This window comes from Pelecanus crispus, chromosome 1 (genome assembly GCF_030463565.1).
Source record: "Pelecanus crispus isolate bPelCri1 chromosome 1, bPelCri1.pri, whole genome shotgun sequence".
In the NCBI taxonomy this organism is placed as follows: Eukaryota; Metazoa; Chordata; class Aves; order Pelecaniformes; family Pelecanidae; genus Pelecanus; species Pelecanus crispus.
In genome coordinates, this window is record NC_134643.1 from 14,330,515 (window position 1) to 14,349,302 (window position 18,788).

Consider the following 18,788-nt stretch of genomic DNA (forward strand, 5'->3'; position numbering starts at 1 on the left):
TACTAAAGTCTTAATAATAGTCTCATGATAAGTTTTTAACATAAACTGGTGTGTGAAATGAATGAAGGTCAAGGGCCTGCTGTACACAGGCTCCTAGAAACATTCACTCTTTTCTTTTTTGTTTTAGTTGAATCTGGTACATCGAATAATGAAAGAAGTTTGGAGGAGATACCAACTTCATTCCTGCATCTTCTGCTTGTGAGCAAGTCATTTGTTAAGGTTTTCAGCCTGCCTTTTAAAATACGGGCATAATAATTTTGGTCTCCAGCAATACTACTTGCTTGAACAGTCAGTGCTTACTCTACTATGAATGTCAATGTGACTGTCATGTGCTCTTTTTAATGATCCTGCTGGCCTTCTGTAAGCCAACATGAGTATTAATCGCATAGGCAGTTTTACTGCTGGAGTTCAAAGTTGCTGAGTTCACAGTGGTCTCAAGCTGGGTAGTGGGTGTTGAACACCTATAAAAGCCAGATCACTTATACCAGCACTCAGAATATTTCACCTGTTGCTGTACCAGGTACTGCTGAGAGACTTGTAAATACACAGTAGTGGGGTAAGGAGAAAGGGGACACCACAGAGACATTGTGTGTCAACATTTAGATGAACAGCTAATGCTGTTAGGTGACAGACAACTAAGCAAACAAGATAGCATCCCATGGCAATTCACCTAAAATGCATACATTTAGTGCACATGTAGTACAACAAATTGACCATATCTCCAGGAGAGTGTGGGCATCTCAGGTTCCTAATATGTTGCTACTTTGTTAAATACAGTGATGAGAGAGGAAGTACAGGAGAGTTTGCAGTGTTCCACATCATGAGTCGAATTCTGGAAGCTGCAAATGGCATGTGCATGCCTTTACCTCCTGGTAAGTCCTATGTTTTGCTGTTTTCATCATAAGTGAGGAGAGCAATGCTATGAATTCCTCCCAGAAGAACACTAGTGGCAATACATGTGTCAAGTTAGCTTTGGCAATATTGAAATCTATTCAAGACAGTTAGAGAGAGGAGGACCCTCCATAAACATGTGCAAGTGAAATGAAGCAAAACTGAATAGTTACTACAAATATAGACAACAAATCAAAGGTTTAGTCCTCTGTTTTCCGCTTCCAGTGGAATGTTTGGGCACAGTCTGAGCTCAGAACTAAGATTTAGGCTTCTTTGATTTATGTATTTTTCTTAGACAGCTGGACTTTAGTGTCATGGGCTACAAGGGAAAATCCTATCCTGGAGTAAAAAAAAAGAGTGTGTTTTCTCATGCTGTTGCCCTGTTAATGTTTTTCTGGTTTATCCTGAAGGGATTACGTCCAGCCCTGATGGAAGATCTGATCTTGATAGTAGACTTTCATTTCCTAGAGGTCCTCATAATCGCTTAGAGTCTTTTCAAAGCACTTGCTTATTTTTGTTAGGGAAAGACTTCTTAACTTCTTAATGCTTTCTGATTCTGTTTGAATCTTTCTAGTTTGCATTTCCTGATCCATCTTCAGTCTTTGAAACTGTTTTTGGTATGAAGTTGTCCCTCAAACTTACACTGTGTGGGCGCAAATGCTGCCACGTAATGGCATCACGTGATGCAAGACCATCATCTGGCTGATGTTAAGTGAGAGACTGAAGTCTTAATGTTGCCTGTGGGAATGTGTGGGTGGCAGCCGCATACTGAAGGTGGTGAGGCCTCAGTTTTTGGTTAATTGGAGGAAGGAGGGAGATAAAAGACAAATTAATAGCATGATTCAGATATAAGGCAACAGCTTGGAGACGTTTAATGACTGTACGACTATAATGACTGTTTTCAGTCCCCTTGGCTTTCCCTTTTCTGACAGGATTGTACTTGAGAGGGCTTAAAGAATGCCTAAATAAGACTACATGACTTTTGATAAATTGATTTCCTCACCAACTAGAAATAGTCAGAAGTTAAGGAGTGTTGGCTTTAGCTAGAGTAATGCCAGTCTCTAACATAGACTTAGGAAAAAAAAAAAAATGTTGTTGTACCAAACAAGTTTGTTCCTCTTTCATAGGTTTTCACACTCTGCACTTGGGGCTTGGTGTTCGATGTCTCCCCCTGCACACCCTCCTGCACTATATTGATAATGGAGTCTTGCATTTGACAGAAACATGTGTCAGGAAGTTGCTGAAAGGTACAGTGAGTTTCATGTGTTTTGTTTGTTACCAGCCAGCTAACAGGGAGTGATGTCCTTCCAGCCGTTCAAACTCAGACACAGCATTTACTGCCCAGGAGACTCAGTTCTTCTTCCAGAGTGCTTTTTCAGTGAGGGCTGTAGGTGATGGTGTTGCCCAGCTGAAAGGAGAAAATTGGGGCTCAGACTATGTGACTGAGCAGACAAGGAACTATCTGTTTGGGGAGAAATTAAGTTTATAATTTTTCTACTTGGGACTTCTTAGAAAAGTGAATACTAAAGTTCATCATAGAATTGGTTGGGGGATTTATGTGACTCTATGAAAGTGCACACCTATGTGTAAGGAAGTTAGTCTGATATCTAGTCCTCAGCTTTTGCTTTAATTATGTTTGGAACAAGATAATCCTAGTGCTGGGATTGGCAAATGGCTAGAAACTCAGTGCTAGGAAGTCAAAATTCAAAATAAGTAAACAAAAGCCTACCTGACCCAGCATCCCAGTACTTTAGTAAATATTGAGGGTGTGAATGTCTTCTAAATATATCGTAAGGTTACATAAAAGCGGGAGTTAAAATCGGTTCTGTATGAAACCATATAGTCATTAAGAGGGGCCTAAGGCTTCAGAACAAAATGGGGAGTGAGGCAAATTGGCAGTTGCAGGCACAGTTAGCATCACAACCGTGTTAACTGCCTTTTTAAGATCAGGAGGGAGGAAGAGAGAGCTGTAGCATAAGTTTCCTGGGATACAGCAGTACTGTGATACAACTCTCCAACAGGAATGCGTTTCGTCACAGCTGCAGCCATGTTCCCTTGTAATGTGCTATTTCTCCAGTGTTCAAAAAAGGGGACACTATATGCAGTATTAGTCTGTGCCTGGTCTTGGTAAATGAAATATTATAAATACGGGGAGTTCTATTTCATCAAAACATGTTTGAATTACTGTATAAATTGTTACATAAAATGGTGAAGTTACGTACAAATATACAAAAAAAAATTATATAAACAGTATAAACATAACTAGCACTCCTAATAGCCCTTATTTAAAATTAAAACTTTCATTTCATTATAGAGATTATATTTATTCAGAATGTCTTAAGTGAAAGTTGAAAGTTTTAGTTATGTGGTTACCACTAATGGTGGTGGGTTGGGTTTTTTTTTTTCCCTTTTGCTTGTAGACTTGGATGACACTGAGAAGAATGAAAAGCTGAAGTTCAGTATTGTCATGAGGCTTCCCGAGGTAACTAAGAACTTTGGATGTCATTTCCTGGATTTTGGAATTGATAGGAAATTCCTCCATGTGCATAGGATCAAGCCAATGGAAGACTTAGCTGTGATTCAAATAGGGCACAGATACAACCTCAGCCTGCACAGTTTCTCCATCTGCTGCTCGTGACCTGTAGGGTACCCTGACAACTGAAATTATAGATTTGTCCATAGTGTTTTACAGTGTCCCCAGTACCCTGCAAGAATCAAATAGACAACTGACACTGTTCTGTTGAGTAGTCATCTGCATAAAGCAATAATGGTTTTATGGGGTTTAAAGAGGATTTATTTTTGTGTGTGTGTGTTTTATAGCATCCACAAATGCCTTTCTCACTTGTGAGCTCTGCATTTGGTTTTATTCATTTTATCAAATCTGTTCAAAAGCTGGTACCGTAAAAGCTGTAAAATCTGATCATATCACAAGTCAGTGGCAGGGATTGAATTATGAGATCTCCCCCCGCAGCCTCGCCCATTGGTAAGGTGACTGGTTTAGCCACATGCTGGAACTAATTACTGATGCTGCATTAAAAGGCCCAGCAGAATGAGAGATTGACTTCTCCTTTTCCCCTTTTGTTCTTAGTGCACACCACAGTACTGCAGAGGAAGCATATCATCTCAGTGAGCAGAGGAAAACCAGGGATTCCCCACCTCGGGGAGTGCCTTGCTGTAGAACAGGCTTTTCTCAACACAAGCTGCTTATTGTTTGCTCATTATGGGCTGTTATGTATAGTTCAAATGGCCAGAAGTGCTGCTTTGGTTTTCCTCTGACAAGGGCTTCTTTATCTGGCAGCAGTTTTGAGAAGGGGTAGGGAAGGAGAACTCCACAGGACGTTCTTTGTCCTCTGTATCTTGTTTTGGGCATGAGTTGGTGAGCTGGGGTCAGCCGGGCCTCGCTGAGCTGTGAGCCCCGGGCCTGGTGGGTGGGGAGCACCATTCCAAACGCATTTTGGTGGGAGGGGCTGAGCTGTGAGTGCTTTAGGGGATGTGTACTGCTAGTTACGCACAGGAGACTCCATGCCTTATTGTATCTATTTACAGCTCTGGGAAAAAATGCAGAGAACAGTTTGTTTGCCAAAAAGGATGCTTTGGGGTGATTCGGACTATTTTGAGCAGGTTACATTCACTAGATGACTTCAGCTGCCTCAGAAGCAAGTATTTAAGCACCATTGAAACTGTCCAGCATTTCCTAAATGAACTCTTTCAGTAGTCTGGATTGCAATACAACTGAAAGTGAGGGGGGAGAAAAGATCTAGATTTGGAAAATAGCAGAAGGTGGAGCTAACTTCACAGTGTGTTCATATTTGTTTGCTTATTGGTTAGGATTGGAAGCTTTGGGATGTCTGGGTTTGAATCTGTCTTGCCTTTGGGAACTTGAATCAATGTTATCAGTTCCCAGGACGATGTCTTAAATAGTGGGATGCAAATTCAGTTCCCAGTATCTATCCTTGTCAGCATTCTGCTTTTGTAAGATTCCTTAGACTGAGCCTGAGAGAAGGCCTGTTCTGAATGGAGCATTTGTGTTATTCTTTGGAAGAAGAATGGATTTAAACCAAAGAGTCACAGTAAAGGATAAGCGGTCGTTTTAAGTGTCAGTTAATATTTAAGTACACATGCGAAGTGGGACAGAGGTAATGGGACAGACTGATTGGTAGAAACTTACTGAGTAGCTCAGTGGGTACTGAGTAGCAAGGTTTTGATTGTTTCCCACATTTTGGGAGCGTATTGTAATTTCTTAGTTACTGGCTATGAAAGGAAGGCTCCATGGCTAAAAATGATGATGTCTTAGCTTCTGTCATCAGTGTCTGAAGGTGAAGCAGTCTGTGTTACAGCCTGAATTTTATTTCTGTTTTTTATCTCCTTTTCCCTGTCCTAAGGCACCGGGCCTGCTGGTGGCTGATGGAGATCAGCTGTCTCCAAAGGGGAAAAGGATTCTTGCCCATGAGTTGGCGGGACTCGTTGAGAGGGCTTTAAACTAGGTTTGAAGGGGGAAGGGGATATCAACAGGCTTGCTAGAGAGGAGCCCAGAGGTGGCATGGCAATGCTGGGGGTGAAATCAATAGCCCGGCTCAAGTGCATCTACACCAATGCACGTAGCATGGGCAACAAACAGGAGGAGCTGGAAGCCCTTGTGCAGCAGGATGGCTATGACATAGTTGCCATCACAGAAACGTGGTGGGACAACTCTCATGACTGGAGTGCTGCACTGGAGGGCTATAAGCTCTTCAGAAGGGATAGGCAGGGAGGGAGAGGCGAGGCAGTGGGGTGGCTCTGTATGTTAGGGAGTGTTTTGACTGTACAGAGCTCAACAGTGGTGATGACAAGGTTGAGTGCTTATGGGTAAGGATGAGGGGGAAGGCCAGCAAGGCAGATGTCCTGTTGGGAGTCTGCTATAGACCACCCAACCAGGATGCAGGGATAGATGAAGCGTTCTACAAGCAGCTGGCAGAAGTCTCACAATCACCAGCCCCTGTTCTCGTGGGGGACTTCAACTTGCTGGACATCTGCTGGAAATACAACACAGCAGAGAGGCAACAGTCTCAAAAGTTCCTAGAGTGTGTGGAGGATAACTTTCTGACGCAGCTGGTAAGCGAGCCTACCAGGGGAGGTGCCTCACTTGACCTGCTGTTTACAAACAGAGAAGGACTGGTGGGAGATGTCATGGTTGGAGGCCGTCTTGGGCTTAGTGACCACGATATGATAGAGTTCTCGATTCCGGGTGATGTAAAGAGGAGGGGCAGCAAAACTGTTACCACGGACTTCCAGAGGGCAGACTTTGGCCTCTTCAGGACGCTGGTTGGGAAAGTCCCTTGGGAGGCAGTCCTGAAGGGCAAAGGGGTCCAGGAAGGCTGGGCCTTCTCCAAGAAGGAAGTCTTAAGGGCGCAGGAGCAGGCTGTCCCCATGTGCCGTAAGACCAACCGGTGGGGAAGATGACCAGCCTGGCTGAACAGGGAGCTTTTGCTGGGACTCAGGGAACAAAGGAGAATCTACAGCCTTTGGAAGAAGGGGAGGGCAACTCAGGAAGAGTACAGGGATCTTGTTAGGTCATGCAGGGAGGAAATTAGAAAGGCAAAAGCCCAGCTAGAACTCAATCTGGCCACTATTGTAAAAGATAATAAAAAATGTTTTTAAAAGTACATCAACAATAAAAGGAGAGCCAAGGAGAATCTCCATCCTTTGCTGGATGTGGGGGGGAACATTGTCACTAAGGATGAGGAAGAGGCTGAGGTACTTAACGCCTTCTTTGCCTCTGTGTTTAACAGCCAGACCAGTCATCCCCAGGGTACTCAGCCCTCTGAGCTGGAAGACAGGGATGGGGAGCAGAATGGAGCCCCCATAGTCCAGGAGGAAGCAGTTAATGACCTGCTACGCCACCTGGATGCTCACAAGTCTATGGGGCCAGATGGGATCCACCCGAGAGTACTGAGGGAGCTGGCAGAGGAGCTCACCAAGCCACTCTCCATCATCTGTCAGCAGTCCTGGTTAACAGGGGAGGTCCCTGATGACTGGAGGCTTGTGAATGTGACGCCCATCTACAAGAAGGGCCAGAAGGAGGACCCTGGGAACTACAGGCCTGTCAGCCTGACCTCGGTGCCAGGGGAGGTTATGGAGAGGTTCATATTAAGTGCGCTCAACTGGCATGTGCAGGTCAACTGGGGGATCGGGCCCAGCCAGCATGGGTTCATGAAAGGCAGGTCCTGCTTGACCAACCTGATCTCCTTTTATGACCTGGTGACCCACCTGGTAGATGATGGAAAGGCTGTGGACGTAATTTACCTGGACTTCAGCAAAGCCTTTGACACAGTCTCCCATAGCATTCTCCTTGGGAAGCTGGCAGCTCATGGCTTGGATGGGCGTACTCTGGGTAAAAAACTGGTTGGGTCGCCGAGCCCAGAGAGTTGTGGTGAATGGAGTTAAGTCCAGTTGGCGGCCGGTCACGAGCAGTGTTCCCCAGGGCTCTGTTTTGGGGCCAGTCTTGTTTAATATCTTTATCAACGATCTGGATGAGGGGATTGAGTGCACCCTCAGTAAGTTTGCAGATGACACCAAGTTGGGTGGGAGTGTCGATCTGCTGGAGGGTAGGATGGCCCGCCAGAGGGACCTGGACAGGCTGGACCGATGGCCCCAGGCCAACTGTATGAGGTTCAACAAGGCCAAGTGCTGGGTCCTGCACTTGGGTCACAACAACCCCATGCAACGCTCCAGGCTTGGGGAAGAGTGGCTGGAAAGCTGCCTGGCCGAAAAGGACCTGGGGGTGTTGGTCGACAGCCAGCTGAACATGAGCCAGCAGTGTGCCAGGTGGCCAAGAGGGCCAACAGCATCCTGGCTTGTGTCAGGAATAGTGTGGCAAGCAGGAGCAGGGAGGTGATTGTGCCCCTGTAATCGGTGCTGGTGAGGCCGCACCTGGAATACTGTGTCCAGTTTTGGGCCCCTCAATACAAGAAAGACATTGAGGTGCTGGAGTGTGTCCAGAGAAGGGCAACAAAGCTGGTGAAGGGTCTGGAGCACAGGCGTTCTGAGGAGAGGCTGAGGGAACTGGGGTTGTTTAGCCTGGAGAAGAGGAGGCTGAGGGGAGACCTTATCGCTCTCTACAGCTCCCTGAAAGGAGGTTGTAGTGAGGTGGGTGTTGGTCTCTTCTTCCATGTAGTTAGTGATAGGACGAGAGGAAATGGGCTCAAGCTGCGCCAGGGGAAGTTTAGGTTGGATATTAGGAAAAACTTCTTCATGGAAAGGGTAGTGAAGCATTGGAACAGGCTGCCCAGAGAGGTGGTGGAGTCACCATCCCTGGAAGTGTTCAAAAAACGGGTAGACATGGCACTCTGGGACATGGTTTAGTAGACATGGTGGTGTTGGGTAGATGGTTGGACTGATGATCTTAGAGGTCCTTTCCAATCTTAATGATTCCTAGTTTTTACTTTCATTATAAATGATCCAGCCACCAAGCCAGGACGCATGGGGTTGCTACTCTACCCTTAACTGGTTTAGTGATGGACTTGGTAATGTTAATGATTGGACTGGATGATCTTAAAGGTCTTTTCCAACCCAAACGATTCTATGATTCTAAGTTTCCACTGTCCTGTGTTTATGTTCTCAAGTTTTTGGGTTTTGTTTTTTGCTTACTAGGCTCTTGGTCAAAAGGTCCGCCAGTTTTGGAATCATCCAATAAATGCTAATTTCATTGCACGGAAATATGTGAAACTTTTGCTTGAGCAGCTGGGGAACAGGCAGGTAAGAGCACATAGGCCATTTTTGTTAATCTTTTGCTTTGTCAATGTTGAGATTCCTGACACTTTTGTAGACCATAACACACTAAAGGGTAACACTGAAACTTGGCACTGTGCAACTTTGTGAACTGACCTGAAATATTTTCCCTTACAGTGTAGCAGGCCTATCCCTGAGAGACTCTCAGTCCCTGTAGAGTTCTTGCCACTTAACTATCTGACTAACATGCTGGCGGAGATAGAGAATCAAGGTAATGTTAATTCTGTACTTTGGAAGACCACTAATTGTTGCCCTTTGTTCACGCTCAGCCGTATCCTGACTATATGGACATAACTGAGTTCTGAAACTCCAGTGGTGTCTGAACATGTAGGTTTGGTCATCTTTCTGCTGATGGGAATTGTCAGGGGGCTTCTTCACTGCCTATCCTTTCATCCAAATCCTCTGTGTGTTCAATCCAATTGGCAAACTTGCTTTTTTCAGAACACATGTAGGGAAACGCGGTTCCTGTACAGCGTGGTGGTAGCTGTTGTTCTGTGTTCAAATGGCGAGAAGGGCTTCTTCCTTATTTATACAGTATGGTGGCTAAGAGGCAACCAAAATCGGATCTTCCACCTCTAAGTACCAAGATCACTAGGTTAGGAGGTGCTCTGCAGTAACAGGAATTTTTTATTTCAATGCTGGGGGGTTTTTTTGTTTGGTTTTTTTTGTTTGTTTTGTTTCGGTTGTTTTGTTTTGGTTTTTTTAAATTAAATTCAAACTGGCTAGGGCACTTGCTTCGTACAGTGAACCTAAGCATCTGAAGATTTTGAATTCCACTGAAAAAGCAAGGTGCATTAAGGGGAACAATTATACTTTTTAGCATTACTGGCTATGCCTACACTGATAAACAAAATAAAGTCAGGGTAAGGACCTGAAGGATAAAACGGGATTGTCCACATATGGATATCATCCCATTTGGGGAGGAAAAGAGTTAAACCATACAGAGTGTATGAGAATGTGCCCTGGTGCATTTTATGTACTAGCACAAACATAGCCACTGTGTTTATGTCTTGTTTTGGATCTCCAGTGTAGAATCAGTATGGAAATGCCTAGCAGCCTCCAGAGGTGGTCTGTCGTTTACTTACATCCCACTAATGGGAAAGTTTCTGCCATGGGTGAGCATCCAGATTACTCCACTGAAAGCTGTAGGTGTTTTGTGTAAATGAGAACACAGTTCCATATATTACTTCAGCTTTCAGTATTGTAGGTGAAGATGTTTAATGGACCACAGGACCAAGTGTGCAAAAACACTTACAATTTTGTAAATACTGACTTTCTCACAATGTTTTTCTAGGTGTGCATCCATGTGAAAACCAAGATCATGTTAATGTAAGATTTGTAGAGGAAACAGCACTCAAACACACTATGACGCTTTTGGGCCTCAAATATTCCTGAAATAACATGCTGTTGAAGAAAGCGAACTGCGGTACTCTTACATAAAAGTATTCACACAGATGTGTGCAAACAACTTTTTTTTGTGTTCACTTTAAACTTAAATGTCCTGTTGTTTTCCAAATAATCTGCAGTTTTGTGTAGCCACCATTACTGACATAAGCTACTCAAAATATTGTTTGGTGCAACGTATTAAGGCTGAAATCACTGACTTCTAGATAAATCCTAGAGAAACTTGTCTGACACAAACCCAGGTTTCCAGTGAAAGATACCCGTGGTTTTGCTGTTTCATGTTGAAGTGGTCAAGTAAGTGGAACTACAGCAGGTATCACAACACGCTGTGAAAATTGGTGTTAATTATTTTAACAGGACAGGCAATGCTGAAAAAAGTAGTCCAGTTGTACAGTAACAAGAAACCGGTAACTGTTTACTCATTTAGATTAATAAAAGGATTTCTTGGTGTGTTTATATAAAGCAGGTAAGAATAACAAACGATGAATCAGTCTCTATGTAATGCATCAGTAATGATGTATTCAGTCCTTCTGGTGGTCATGTGTTATCTCACGGGATTTCTGCCTTTGGAGTTGGATTCTAATATATTGTTTTGTAATTAGTGCAAAATATAATCTTCTTAAAGTGCAAGTGACAGGGATTTGTTTTGGGTTTTTATAAGATATGTATAATATATTGTAAGCAATACAGGGTAAAAAAAAAAGTTCTTTAGAAATTTACCTTAACGGTGACTTGGACAGAGTTTTACTTAATTCTTTCCTTACAACTTTTAGTATTACAGTTCAAACCTCAGCTTCAAAAAGAAATGGTGGAGGTTGATTTTCCTTCATTTTCAACTTTTATTTATATATAACTGAACCAGCGTTGTTCGGGTTTTTTTTTTTAGTTCTGAGCTGTGACATTGATTTAAAATACTAATAGTGGTTTGCTATGCAGAGAAAATCTTAAGTTCTGTCATGTAGGATTTCTGCAGTCTTTATTGGATTTAAAAACAACTCTACCAAAGTTTCAGACTATTAAACTAGTGAAACTCATTGACAGTTTGATAGATTTTGGAGGTTTTCAACAGCAACCTCTGATATTCTCTCTGAGCAGTTTCCACTGATGCTTCCTGTTCCTAACCAGTGAAATAAAAAGATCCAGTTCTCAGGAGGGACTCGGCAAGTTCACGGTCATTCCCTTGTCACTGCCATCAGTGTAACAAGAGTTTTAGCTTTCTCAGTAACTGCATAGAGGGAAGGAATATTTTTCTCAATATAATTAAAATTTGTCTGGCAAGTATAAACTCCAATCCCAGACTGCAGAAAGCAATGTTGGTGTATTTGTGTAAGCGGTGAGGACTTTGTCTGTATTATATTAATAACAAGAGAAGATTTTCTAGCCTTTTCTTTTTAATGAAATGTATTATAACATATAATCAGATGCAATAAAATTTCACCTGGAAAAAAAAAAAGTATAGTGTGGTGATCACTCATTTTTCTTAACATTTTAAAATACTGCACTGCATTTGGGATACCAGGTTCCTAGCTGGGAGCAGGGAACTTGTATCGCTGACTATTTAGCTGTGCTTCTGGCATTAACTACTACTTTGTTTTCAATATGGAATTTGGCTAAACACTAACGGACATTCCTGCAGTGCGATGTAAACGCTATTGACCCTTGACACTCAGCAACCGGTAACAGCCTCTCCTGCTTTAGGTGCTGCCTGTTCCGATTTCAATTGGCTTTACAATAGGTTTTCTGAAATGTCTCATATTTGAACCAGGCTCACTTGGTTTGAAAGGAGCCAGAGCGCCGTAGGGCCGCGGCAGCGGGAGGCTGTATTCGTCATCCGGGATATAGGCGGTTGGGCGTTGTTCAGCTGTCGTGTGGATGCAGCCGGGCGCTGCCGCTTGTTCCTCTTCTGCAGCATGCTGTGAAAGAAACACCTTTTGATCACTTAGTGATTATAGGTTTTAGTACAACTCTGGTACTCTCCTGAGCCAATGCACAGAATGCCTAACAAAGGAAACACCACTAGTCTAATCCTTAGCAGATAGGAAACCCAGAGGGGTATTAAGCGTTCACTGAAAGGAAGGCATGAGTTACTGACCACGTAGATGTGAGTTTGTCCTTTTAAACAGTGTACAGCTTGAGCCTGTAATGCTTTTGTTATTTGTGAAGAAAACAGATTAGATGAACTTATACAAGTTGTAATGAGTGTGCACAGAACATCGGGAACGGGATAATTGTTCTGATGCTTCAAAATGTGCCTGTATTTACGCTGACAGCAGCTGTTCCTGAATACAGTCACTGCAGTGAGCTTGTATCCACAGCACTGAAAGGAAACCGAGTCATAGCATGAGGAGAAGTGTTAATGACGGAGAAATTTCTTATTCTAAACCAGTTTTACTGCAGCACTTCTGTGTGACTTCAAGTTCTTTCAGTGTATGCATGGTGTATTCCTCCCCCAGCTTTGTGCGCCTTTCAGATTCCCTTGGAGTGATCAACTAAAGCGTTCACGTAGCAAAGCTAATTTTCCATCAGCAAGAGTTCCCTCAGTACACACATCTCATTTTTATACTACTGTTTCTTCTCTGGGAGCTCTCTGCTCAGGGATCACCGATCATCTCAAGGAGGCACAGCATCCAGCGGGGTGGAATTTGAAGCACTGTTCGATATGCTGCCCTGCCTACCCTCAGTGTCTTGCCGAGCAACCTGATTTCATGCTGCTTCTGACCTGATGTTCACTGCATCTGGTATGTGGAAGACACTTATTTTTCCTGAACCCCACACCCTACCTTTTGCAGCTTTACCTTGAATCAAATGGAAAGCAGTACTTCACCGACGGCTGGCTCACCCATCATCCCAAAACGTGGTCATGCAACTTACTTTAATAATTGAAGATAAGTCTTCCTTTTAGTGTAACGTGTTCTCTCCAGATTCACTGACCAGGTCTAAGCTCCACCAACCCACAGTGTACCACTTTAGCAGTCGTCATCTCCACTGACTCCTGGAGCTCTGTGTTTGGCGGCAAACAGCTACGCCGTGAGCTAGCACAGCTCTTTCAGAAAGACGAGCTAGAGCAGTGAAAAGATGGGGATGAAGATCTAATGGCAAGGTATGGCAAAAACTTACTTTAGCTCTGGCTTCAGCTGCTTCTTTTTGCATCTTCTCGTTGCGTAATATCTTCAACCATTCATTTTCTGTTTCTTTGGGAGGGGGAAGGCCTTGATCAATCCTCGATGAAACAGTCATCAAAAATTGTTCTTTGTGTCTCATTTCCTGCTGGAGTTTAATAGCAAGTGCTTGCTTCATGGATAGCTCGGCAACAAGAGCCATCATCTTCTGGGTTCGGTCCTTTATCATCTTCTGCAGTTCGTTTGTCTGGAATAAGTCACAACTACATCTTAGTTAGGGCTTCCCTTCAGACACTTGCTGGGCATGACACTTCGGTAAGTATTAGGTACATGAAAACAAGTCCAGCTTGACTCAGTTTTAAAAAATAGTTCCATACTTGAAAACGACTTAATGAAACAGGACGTGTGTTTCTGCATACACTCAGAACTACAGAAACTTGCATAAAAAGTCACATTTATTCCACTACAAGGTACAGAAAAGCAAGTTTGTATTTATCTCCTGCCCTCAAAGGCAGGTATTAAACCCAGATTCTGATTGACCTTGTGCACAATTAACTTTGTAATAAAGGTGTAATAAGCCTGATCCTTATGAGATAATTGAGTGATAATGCAGACACAGTGGGGCTGTGCTTTGTGAAGTTGTCCTTGGCAGGGGCGTGAACAGAAAAGGAATGGGGCAGGAATCCTTGAGGCTGACTGAGGATGACTTAAACAAAAAAAACCCCAACAAAACTCAAATACTCTTTTTTAAGTGACTAATAGGGAATTTGGAGAGTCAGAGCACTTGAATGTAACTTTTGGCACGCTGCCATTTTTATAGTAGTTTATTAGCCCATGGCCATGATTTCACAAACCCAAATAACAGCCATGTTATTTCTGTCTGTGGAAGAGTAAAGATTTACTATAAAGATGTGTTTTGTTTTAAGCCTTTCCGAGTGCCAAACCTAACACCTAAAAAAAAAATAATAATCAACCCTGGCCTTGTTTTACATTAATAACTTAGCTTTTTTTTTTCTCTCTTTCACTCAGTTCTGCTCTCTTTGGAGCTTTTTCATTAAGGAGGTGGGGGTGAGGAGATTTTTGCTCTACCCTGAACAATATTACTGGCAGTTAAAGGGAAATAGCTATAGTTATATAAAAGTAACTCTATTGAAAATTGTAATTCTTTCCTGTGTGGTTCTCCCTACCTAAATAACAAACTTTCGAGCCGGATACCAAGTTTATCTTTTTCTGTGCTGGAGGGATATAGAACTTGCCTCACTTTTCCCTATTGCTTTTTATCCATAACATGTTTGTTAGGGAAGGGCTGTTAAGTACACATGCAAAAGGAGGTTTCTCCCAAGTTTCTAAGTGCTCAATCTGAGAAATAACTACTCCTGTTTTGGTGAAATGTACTAGTCGTGTTGCAACTTTCTTTCAAGGGGAAAGTATGCTCACCTAATGCTCTTGCTATGTCTATATTACTGTTATTACTAAATGTCTATGATTTCTGAAGACTAACATATGACTTGCCTACCAATATTTCCAGCCACCAGTTTTGTAATTTGCAAGTGAGTCATCTTGCCTCTTGCCCAGATATTATTTCATTTTGTATAGGCCGGCACACAGAGCATGCAATGCCCTTCTTACCCTTTTAGCTAACAGCAGCGTGTCCTGCTTCCCGTTCTCTGCCATAGCACGGATTCTCTCCGTCAGCCGGGAAACGTGCTCATAGAGAAAATCTGTCTCCAGCAACTTCTCCTCCTTCTGCACCAGCTCTACCTCTAGCTGCAGGGAGAAGGAGTATACAGGGTGTAGGTAAATGACAGGGGAAGGTGCAACACGAGGTGTTGCTGTGATGGCTTTGAGAGCTGCTGAAACAATACCGGTGAACAGCCATAAATAATCACTTCAGAATCAGTTTTCTCAAAATTTTCACCCTCTCTGCCAGGAATCAGGCCAAAGTTGGTTCAGTTGGTTACTGTCAGTTGTTCAGTTCTTCCATATCAGACCGGGCCCTTTTGGGGGGCAGGGGGTTACACCAACATTATTACTGCCTTGCTGTGATTTTCTTGAAAGCAATGGGGTTTTGCTAGTGATTTTTTTTTTCTTAATCTTCGAGTTCCTTGAGCTATGCCGTAATAAGAAGGTTTCAGCTCTTGCTTTAAATACCTTTTCCCTCCTGCTGCTAAAAAAAAAAAAAAGTATGGGCTCTGAAGGCGAAGAAAGTAAGTACTGTGCAACTAAAAGGACTCTAAATTCATGAGGAGATTGAAAGAGAACATTTAAATTTATCTCACGACTCCAAGGAACCTGGCTTTTTAATATGTGTGTTGGGGTTGTTCAGCCTGGAGAAGAGAAGGCTGCAAGGAGACCTTATTGCGGCCTTCCAGTACTTAAAGGGGGCCTACAGGAAGGATGGGGGCAATCTTTTTAGCAAGGCCTGTTGTGACAGGACAAGGAATAATGGATTTAAACTAAAGAACAACAGATTTGGACTAGACATAAGGAAGACATTTTTTACACTGAGGGTGGTGAAGCACTGGAATGGGTTGCCCAGAGAGGCAGTGGAGGCCCCATCCCTACAAACATTCAAGGCCAGGTTGGACGGGGCTCTGAGCAACCTGATGTGGTTAAAGCTGTCCCTGCTCACTGCAGGGGGGTTGGGCTGGATGGCCTCTAAAGGTCCCTTCCAACCCAAAGCACTCTGATTCTACTGCTCCGAGCTCGCCAGTCCCATAATACCTTCACAGCCCTGTGTGAATCCGCCCCACGCACTAACTACAGTGGGGAGAGTTTTGTGCCCCTATAAATGGGACAGACAAAAATATCTCAGAAAATATCACGGTTGCTCATTCCATTCCTTTACACCACACAGGAGGTGCCCTGAAATTGGCTTTTACATTGGACCTAATGCTTCGTTTTGAAGCCTCTGGCAGCTGCGGGCGGTGCTGCAGTCAGGTGTGCAGCTGCTGGGCTGGCCTGGCTGCCGCTCCTGTGAAGATCTGTTCTGTGGCTCCCGGTTCGGCATGGAAACGAAGCAGCAAAGCCAAAGCCCAAGAAGGGTGTTTGCTTGATCCTGTGTCACGTATGCAGACTTTAAGAGGGTAGTGGGACTGCCTCCAGCTCACAGCCTGAGCGTTGTGGGGGGAGAGCTAATAGCCAGTTGCAGAAGAATGACAAGTTTGTTCGTTAGCGGTTTATTATTTTGTATTTATTTCCCTCTGCTGCCTTTTCTGTGCCTTCCCGTAGCAAAGCGGGAGGGTCTGCACTGGAGTGCCAATGATGCAAGTGGACCAGCTAGTGGAGGCTGCTGCGGAGCCAGGCACAGCACACGGAGCCCATGTTTTGCTCCTGTTCTCCAGCCCCTGCTGGAAGAAGTCAAGATGTCTCACATCCAGTTATCCTGGAAAGCAGATGCTGGGCTGGAGTTCCCATTAGCCAATCGTAATTATTTTCATTCTTCTTACAGAAAGTTTACTTTAAAAATAAAAGATACCGTCTGCTTTTCTAAAAGAGGTCAATCATAGCATGAGAGCTTGCGATGTAAGAAGTGATGTTACCTGCTCAATCTTTTTTAGCAGCTCAGGTGGAGATGGGTCCTTCCCTCCCAAGCTTCGCTTTCTACTCTCATTTGCGGGGTCAGCAAAGATTTCCTCCATCTGTTTAATCCTGTCCTTGCACTGGGAATGCTAGCAAACAAAAAGCCACAATGGTTATTTTTTCAGACAAGAAGCCAAAAGCCCCGTTATTACCACACGACCAGAGATGGAAGGTCTCGGTGTGCCTGACTTAGACCAGGAGACCTGCCCTAAAGCAGCTGGGGTGGCTGCACTGCCAACCGCTGGGCTTGGAAGCAAGATTCCAGCCTTGCTGGGAGACATTTGGGATGCTCGGGGTGGTGTAGGACTAAGCAAAATGATACTGGTCAAACCCTGGGAAACACTTCTGTGTGAAACCAGAGGTGGACATACGTCATTCTCCTGTCCTATTGCTAATGAACGGGAATTTGGCAAAACAGTAGATTGTGTCACAGAAGGTCATCCCTACAATGCACAAATACAAATCAGCTTCATCTTATTAATAGTTTAACTGTCTTGAATGCTTGTTCCCTTGACTCCTTCTCCATGTGTAACACAACCACCTGAAACTGTGTATACATAATGCTGCCACGTGGAAGAGGCTTTTTCTCTGAGCCGCCGGGTATCAAGACAACAGCCCTGGACTGGAAGATGATTTTCGTCACAGGTTTGGTAAGTCAGAAAAAGGCTGTCCCAGGGGCTGATACCCTCTTCAGCTTTGGTTGCAAGTTAAATCTGAAAATCCTCTTCCCGCTGGTTAGCTCTAAAGGCCTCATCCCTGTAGGCATCCAAGTTTGCACGTTCCATGCATGTGTCCTGAAGTGACTCAGTGGTGACACTGAGCGATGAGGTAGTCTGGGGACCCACAGAGGCAGGTGTTCCCTGACCTTTCTGCTGTGAGACCTTCCCGTGGAATAACACTTCCCAGAATACACTAGATGGGCACCCGTGCTTTGCATAAATACTCTCTGAAGGAGTGACTGGGACCATTTCTTCATGTTTGGACTTGCAGGACTGACAGTGGTGGGGTTTTGTGCTTTGTTATGCACCTGGCCATCCATCAGCACATTGTTGCTCCAACCTTGATCTATTCACCCTGACATAATGCAACCCAAGTAAGTTGCTATAAATGCTAACCATCAATTGCAGGTGATGATATTATTAAGGAAGTAAGCGGTCACTGGCTTTTAAAGTTATGAACGGTCAGGAAAAAGACAAAGTAAATGTTTAGATGTTACTATAGGAATGGGGTTTGTTCACTGGAAGTTAACAAGTCATGTTTAACTGGAAAAGGGAAAACTGACAGATTGTCCTGGTTTCGGCTGGGATAGAGTTAATTTTCTTCCTAACAGCAGGCATAGTGCTGTGTTTTGGATTTAGTAGGAGAAGAATGTTGATAACAGGCTGATGTTTTTAGTTGTTGCTGAGTACTGCTTATGCTAGTCAAGGACTTTTTCAGCTTCCCATGCTCTGCCAGGCGCACAAGAAACTGGGAGGGGGCACAGCCAGAATAGTTGATCCAAACTGACCAAAGGGCTATTCCATACCATATGACGTCATGCTCAGTATATAAACTGGGGGGGGTTGGCCGGGGAGCAGCGATCGCTGCTCAGGAACTGTCTGGGTATCGGTCGGCGGGTGGTGAGCAATTGCATTGTGCATCACTTGCTTCGTGTATCATTATTATTATTATCATTATTATAGTGTTACTATTAGCATTACTATTTTACTTTATTTCAATTATTAAACTGTTCTTATCTCAGCCCAGGAGTGTTTCTCACTCTTACTCCTCCAATTCTCTCCCCCATCCCATCGGGGTAGGGGGAGTGAGCGAGCGGCTGCGTGGTGCTTAGTTGCTGGCTGGGGCTAAACCACGACAGTCCTTTTTGGCGCCCAACGTGGGGCTCGAGATAACAACAGATTAATCAGAGTGTATTAAGGAGGCTGTTAACAGTTGCCGGTCACGATATTAGTTCATCTGATCTGCACCATGTTCTTTTTTTTGCAGCACGCGTTAAAGCTTGCTGTCAGTTTGTGTAGTGTGCTA

General features: G+C 43.9%; 2 protein-coding genes across 3 annotated transcripts in view; one reads left to right on the forward strand and one right to left on the reverse strand.

The window, feature by feature from the left end:
- The window catches only part of GSAP (gamma-secretase activating protein), a 52,172-nt gene extending 41,867 nt beyond the window's left edge, over positions 1-10,305 (forward strand). For both annotated transcript variants that reach the window (XM_075706587.1, XM_075706589.1), the window contains 7 exons: positions 128-198; positions 778-872; positions 2,019-2,138; positions 3,312-3,373; positions 8,521-8,625; positions 8,776-8,869; positions 9,953-10,305. In XM_075706587.1, coding sequence (XP_075562702.1) covers positions 128-198; positions 778-872; positions 2,019-2,138; positions 3,312-3,373; positions 8,521-8,625; positions 8,776-8,869; positions 9,953-10,053 — 648 coding nt within the window. In that variant the 3' untranslated portion in view covers positions 10,054-10,305. The remainder of the gene's footprint in view (positions 1-127; positions 199-777; positions 873-2,018; positions 2,139-3,311; positions 3,374-8,520; positions 8,626-8,775; positions 8,870-9,952) is intronic.
- Positions 10,306-11,756: 1,451 nt separating this feature from the next.
- CCDC146 (coiled-coil domain containing 146) overlaps positions 11,757-18,788 on the reverse strand; it is an 84,336-nt gene continuing 77,304 nt past the window's right edge. Inside the window, exons 16-19 of the mRNA XM_075727720.1 lie at positions 16,724-16,852; positions 14,811-14,948; positions 13,180-13,428; positions 11,757-11,975 (exon numbers count right to left, since the gene is read on the reverse strand). Of these exons, the coding sequence (XP_075583835.1) occupies positions 11,757-11,975; positions 13,180-13,428; positions 14,811-14,948; positions 16,724-16,852 (735 nt within the window). The remainder of the gene's footprint in view (positions 11,976-13,179; positions 13,429-14,810; positions 14,949-16,723; positions 16,853-18,788) is intronic.